Source organism: Apteryx rowi, unplaced genomic scaffold (genome assembly GCF_003343035.1).
Source record: "Apteryx rowi isolate R43461 unplaced genomic scaffold, aptRow1 scaffold_570, whole genome shotgun sequence".
Taxonomy (NCBI): Eukaryota; Metazoa; Chordata; class Aves; order Apterygiformes; family Apterygidae; genus Apteryx; species Apteryx rowi.
Window position 1 is genome coordinate 68,392 of NW_020450839.1, and position 6,448 is coordinate 74,839.

A 6,448-nucleotide genomic window follows, 5' to 3' on the forward strand; every position below is an offset into this window, starting at 1 on the left:
AGACTTTTCTTTCCTCCCTGCTGGTCTATTTGGTCCCCACCCCAAAGCCTCTCTTGCCTTGAAAGGCAGCTACCTTAAAAATCAGGTGACACAGTTAACCAGCAGAATGCGCTTAACCCTATCACAGTCAGCTGGGCACCTCTTGGTTCTCCGGCTTGCTACAAGGAAATAAGCAAAGCAAACAAAAAACTCAACGGCCAAACACCCTCCTCCCCCTAACATGCTGTTACAAGCTACGAGAGCAAACCTCCCAGAAATAAGAGCTCCCTCTTCGCCCAGCAAAACAAGCCCCGCAGGCATCACCGTTTGCGCCAGGTGCGCCAAGCTGCGCTCTGCCCTTTGCTGTCAGCAGGAGCACGCAGCAACGCGCGCATACCCCTGGCCCCCTTTCCCAAACACTTGGTTCTCTCCCCAGGCCTGAGCCACGCATGGGGCTTTCACATCAAGCACAGTGCTCAAATACTTTGGTAAAGGGAGATTGTAAAAGAAAATAGAGTTTCAGCAGCATTCTGTGTGCTAAAGATATTTATGCAATGCTCTTAACTTAAAGAGAGCCTGAGGAGGGAAAGAAGTAAGGTCTGGGAAAGCAGGTCTCGTTCCTCTAGCAGCCTTGTGTTTTCTAAGCTTACACATCACTAATAAGAGAAAGTCACTTGCCTCTTTTTATATAGAGGCTATCTATAGACCATATTTATTTGTATCTTATGATATTTTTAAACTAAATTTCTAGTTAATTGCAGTTCTCACAAATGAGTAGCATCCTGTGTAGATATGCTAAATTAGATCTCATCAAGGATTTAATTGCTGCTCACAGAAAAGAAAATCAACCAGAGAACTGTTTCATTTTATAAAAGCAAGGACATACTATTTTCAGAAATTTTGATTAACTATCCTATTGCATATCTTAGCAGCTCAAATTGTAATCATCATTTTAAATAATTAGGAAATTACCTATTGTAGACTGTTACCAGGAGCAGAGCCTTTTGCAAAAAAAAAAAAAAAAAAGTTTTTTCAGAGATCACAGGCAGAAGGCTTTGGAGTATGCTTTTACTTTGAAAAAAGAGTAAAAGAAAAATGGTGTCCCAATGCTCTTTTTCTATTGGATGTTAACGATATCCAATTAACACAAACTCAGTTTATCAGTGAGAGGATGCCTTTTCAGCTGCCAGCTTCCTACAGAAAAATCCTACATGAGATCTATGGATTGACCAGAATTTTTTTATGACTGAAGTCAGGATAAAAATAAATTTAAAATATGATTTTTTTAAAAAATAAAATGAATTTATATACATACATTTGGTGAAAAAAAGGATTTCTAGGAACATTTCTTTCTGCAAGAAGGGAGACTGAGTGCTCTTGGCTCGCCAGCTGCCTACCTATGGGAATGGGACGCTCTCCAGCTCTCCTGGGGCCTGCAGAGTGGGAGAGGCAGAGCAGAAACTTGCTAGCTGGGCCAGTAAGCTCCTGTTTCTTGGCAGCTCGGACTGCTAGAAACCTGTGCCCCTGAGAGGTCGTGGCTAATAGGCCTGTTACATTCCTATAACACGTCTTTCTTTTCAACTGTCTCTGCACTTTATTGCAGGGCCATAGAGGAAGAGAGAAACACTTAAGATAAACTAACAGTTATACACATGATTTTCATCTACACATCTCAAGAATAAAGATTAATTGTCCCCTTTTAAAAGATGGAGACCAAAATACAATGAAGAAGAAGTAATTTGATCAAGATCATGCATTAGATCAACGGCTGAGAATCTATTAGCGTCTCTCCTGCCTTCCCAGTCCACTTCCTAGCTCGGGAGCTGTGCTGTCACATAGCTGCTTGGCTTGATGGTTAGATGCAGGAGGAACCTGGACATTGCACAACTCCTATCCTGATGGGGAAATAGGACTCCCCCCACTGCAGTGCAGAAACTGGTTGGTGATGGAGCAAGCTCTGTACACGGCTTGCCACCTCCCCAAGTCACGGGAGGGCCCTGCAGAATTTACCATAAGCGGGCTGGGACCAGCTGTTTCATACTGTGGAAGAGAAGTGAGCACTCGAAGGCTTCTGCAAAACCAATTTCTTTTCCTCTTTTTATGCATAGGATTCTGAACCCCCTCTCCATTATCAGCATAAAGACCCGAGGGGAAGCAGCAGAAGGGAACTTTGCACTTTGCTGTACCCATGAGCAAGTCTGCCAGCACTTCTCCTCTGTGCTTCTTCTTGCATGCAGACCTGGTGAAGCTGAGCTCCGCAGCATTAGGTTAAACAGGCCTTGTGCAAGGTGGTAGCATGCCGGCTTTCCCAAGCACTGCCTTCTGCCTCTGCACTGCAGAACTGCCTCACCTGAAGCCTCAGCCTTTCTTGAACGGAGGCACCATTGCAGCAGGTACTGGAGCTGTGATATTCAGCGACTGGTCAGAATGATCTTGTCCTGTTGGCTTCACTCCTATCTTAGGATTCATCTTCCAAAGCTCCCAAGTAACTCAAGTCCAGGTTCAGGTTCTGATCTGCTTTTACGCTTAGGAGCACTATTTTGAATAAATTGTTGGGATAAAGGCAATGCGCTCACTTAGCATTTCAGAGTTTAGTCCAAGCAGGATGTGCAGCTGCCTCTTCAGCAGAGAAGAGCCACAGAGTTAATGAGAGATCTGTTGCCAGGAAGGAATTGTTTAGGTTCTTTGAGGCAGGAAGATGGATTATATGACCTTTTTGAGGTCACAGCTGTAATCCTCTGGAGATCCTGCTCCTCTGCCTTCCAGCAGCAGACTGGCAGTAGTTTCAGAGGTGCCATTTACCGCTGACCTTTCCCTTGTGCCATCATTTACATGCGAAGTAACGCAACTGCTGACGACACCTGGATGTGGCCTGCAAGAGCGAGCTTTGCTCTGCGCAAGGCCGGGTTTGCGTGCAGACCTGGAACTTCCCGTCTGAACACCCTCATCTGGGTGTTCCCAGGGCCTCGCGCTGTGCCTGCGCCGCTCTCCGGGAGCCATCTAGCGACAGGGACACCGCACGGCCCGCGGGAGCCGGCGCCACATGGCGCTCGCGCTGCGGGGTGCGAGCGAGGGGAGGACAGGCAGATCTGCAGTGTCTCCCACGTTTCCTTTTGCTTACTCAGCGTGGGCAGGAGCTCAGCTCTTCTTCCATGACTGGAAATGTAAGGAGAACTCCAGGGATGCTTCGCCCCTTTCTGTGTCAGCAAAGATTGGTTCTGGGCTCAGATAAGAGGCAAACTCGTTCCTATCGCAGCAGTCACATAATCAGACATGCTTTTGCTTCCTCTGTCCCCATTCTCCTTAAATATACGCATTCATTATAAACTCGTGCTGCAAAATCAAGTGAACATTCAGACAAACAAAACAGGCTGGAAAGAATGAGGGAGAATAATGACTCTTTAATAAATTAGCAAAATAAACAACAGCATTAAAATATTTATGTTATATATCACTGCGTCTCAACAGATCATATGACTTAAATCAAAAACCTTGATTTCCCTGTTTGATGCTCATATTGATCCAAAGGTATGCATCAGTCTAGGTACCTTCTTAGGTGATGCCTGATACTGTGGTACCTAAAAACCTAAAGCCACTCAGAAATAAAACATCTTCTTTGTAAGCCAGAGACGCAGCTTCCAAGGAGAAAGGAGTTAAATTACCGTATGATTTCTGTTAATTTACTATCTCCTTGCAGAAGTGATTAAAAGCAAGCGATCTGCTTTTTCCCCTCTTTACAAAAAAAGTGTTCCCTCAAAGGGAAGGGGGGAAAAGCAAATGAGCACATTTAATGCATTGGAGTGATCATCGGTTAGATGAAGAACAGGTGGAATTTGCAATTTAGAAGTCTCTGATTCTCGTGATCACCAGCAGTTGAACTGATCGGATATTTTGAATGTGTCGATTGCATCCAAAAAAGGATAAATACAGAGCAAAGTCTAGCGGTCACTGTTCTTCCCTGGGCCATGAGAACTGCATCAGTCATCGTCTTTGACATATTGCCCTGCCTCCCAGCGTTTGGCCATGGCACTCTTGTGACGAATCACTCTGGTGCTTTCCACAACCTAAAGAAACCAAAAAGCACATTTAAAAAAAAATAAAAAAGATCTGCTTTTATAAAGAATCTTTTCTTTTTTTGCACAACTTGCCCTCCCAGTCAGAAATCCCCAGTCTTTAGGTTAAATATGCTTGACAGCAATCACTACACATCTTGCCTGCCTTGAGGCGCCTCTGAGCTGACTCGAAGCAGATCCAAGCAGCTGCAGCTCCCTTGCATCTTTGCTCATGCTCAGTCCAGGATGCCGGAGAATTAAGGCACCGTGAAAATAAGTCTGATTCAATCCCTTGGACTGCTTCCCCCACCACCACTTGCAGAGTTTTGCCCATCTAATCAGCTCCCAGAAAATAGGAGCAAGAGAAGTGTCCCAGTGGAGATCCTGGGGGAGTGAGAAGTCAGTGTCGCTCAAACAGAGCCATCAAGTATGGAAAAGACTTTACCTCTGTGTTGATTTTGTCAACGGGTTCAATGCCTGCGTACTGTGAAAAAGGGGGAAAAAATGGTCAGATAACAGCAACCCAGTAGAGAAATACGTGGAGGTAGCTAGATACAGGCCACGGGGGGGTCAGCTTGCATGGGATGCACGGCAGAGAAAATTCAAGGTTAGACAGCACAAGCATGGCACACAGCTCATTTTCCCAGAGCCCGGGGGAAGGTTTGGGCTAGGACACACTTCCTTCCCCGGAGGATGTGGTTGCTCATCTGCACAGTCCCACCCAGGCTCTAGCACCACTGGTCAGAAGGGCACTGCTCCTTGGGGCATGGCATGGGAAGAGTGCCATCCTCAGGAAGAGGGGGGGGGAAAAGGGGACCAGCTAATGCCTGGGACCCGGCAGATGTCTGCCGTAGCCCAGTCTTCCCCCTGAGCTGAGCAGCTGAGCTTCCAGACCAAAGCAGGGTGGCATGCTGTGAGAGACCGCTGCCTTTAGCCCCAGGGTAGCTCGGCGGCCCCCAGATTTCTCCCGTGCTAGAACCGCTTGAACACATGCTGCCCTGCGACAGGCAGGGCTGGAGCATTCACCTTTCCATCTTCCTTCACCCTCCTCCTCCTCTCATCGAAGGGACTGGAACGAGCCGATTCGAGGGTGAGGCTCTCCATGCTGCCCTGAGAGGGACTAGCCACTCTCAGCGGAGTAAATGACGATACCAGTCCCAGGATTCCCGTCTGGTGCGAGGCAGGAGCAAAGACTGGAGACCCAGACACGGAGTAGCTGCCACTGACACCTGAGGCAGCTTCGAGAGAAAGAGCCATTGGGGTGTGAAGGCTGCAAGGACCCTCTTAGAGGCCGGAGGTGCCCACAGAATAGAGCAAGGGTCCTGCCCCAGAACGGGACCTCCTTGGGAGGTCTAGCAGGCTTGGTCACAGTCGGGGACCCTGTGCCTGGGTGCCAACCTGAGATTTTCAGAGGCAAGGAAGGGGAAATGCATGAACTGAGCACTTCTTGGCCCTTCCAGCACTGTTTTCTGTGGGGAATCTGATGTGGAAATTTGACGTGGAAGTTTATCAAAATCTGAGCAGCCCTGGAATCAAAAGGAGTCCTGAGTGCCACTCTACTAAGCCCATCCCTCATCATCATCATTTCCTCTGCATCTGCTCGCACCAGCTCCTTCACATCTGCTCCCTGCAGGCAGTCTGGGCTGAGTCCAGCCAGCTTCAGATCGAGCCCTTTTGCTTGCTGACCACAAAATCTGTGTCTAGAGGATTATTTCTCATGGGACATTTTGCTACCAACACACACAGGTCCTTGTCGGCATGTGAGCAAATCCTTGCGGGGAGGAATTTCTACTCCTAACCCTGTAGCCTGTCCTGCTTTTTGAGGCTCTTCTGGGCAGGGACTTGGTGCTTTCAACCTGTAACTGTTTGCTGTTCGCTTCAATCCCTGCCGTGACCACTCTCTCTCTTACAGAAGGCCCAGGAATGTGGAAGAGGTGTGGAAGAACCACATCCTGAAGAACACCTGCACAGTTTGGGTTCAGAGAACTCCTCACGGAGGTTTGGGGCAAGGGCTGTGAACCGAACACCTGCAGCCGGTCCGCAGCTTCCCGGAGCACAGCCATGGGAAGAGAGAAAAGCTCAGGTCTGGCCCCAGTTTGGACTCCCCTTCCCACCTCCAGCATAGGGTGAGGTCACCTGTGGCTGCCAGCTATGAAAGAGAATGGTTCGTCTCATGCAGACTGCTAACACTGGGCTTAAGAGCTTTCTTCTTAATTACTTTTCTCACTTGGGAGGGGTATATTCCTCGGGCTTTATGCCAGCTGTATGCGCTCTGTGCAGGAAGGTCTCTTGAGAGTGGGAGCAGGCACTTCATGGTGCCATTCCTACCCTCTGACGGGTCCCTTAGAGACTCAGAGTCACAAAGAATTAGAGGGCAGGACTGATGCCCATCCTGGCTCTGTCCCAAGCCTGCAATT

At 48.1% G+C, this 6,448-nt stretch overlaps 1 protein-coding gene across 1 annotated transcript in view; it reads right to left on the minus strand.

Moving 5' to 3' along the window:
* Window positions 1-3,360: 3,360 nt before the first annotated feature.
* Window positions 3,361-6,448, minus strand: part of MISP (mitotic spindle positioning) — a 7,769-nt gene continuing 4,681 nt past the window's right edge. Inside the window, exons 3-5 of the mRNA XM_026082241.1 lie at window positions 5,058-5,274; window positions 4,477-4,515; window positions 3,361-4,043 (exon numbers count right to left, since the gene is read on the minus strand). Of these exons, the coding sequence (XP_025938026.1) occupies window positions 3,957-4,043; window positions 4,477-4,515; window positions 5,058-5,274 (343 nt within the window). The 3' untranslated portion in view covers window positions 3,361-3,956. The remainder of the gene's footprint in view (window positions 4,044-4,476; window positions 4,516-5,057; window positions 5,275-6,448) is intronic.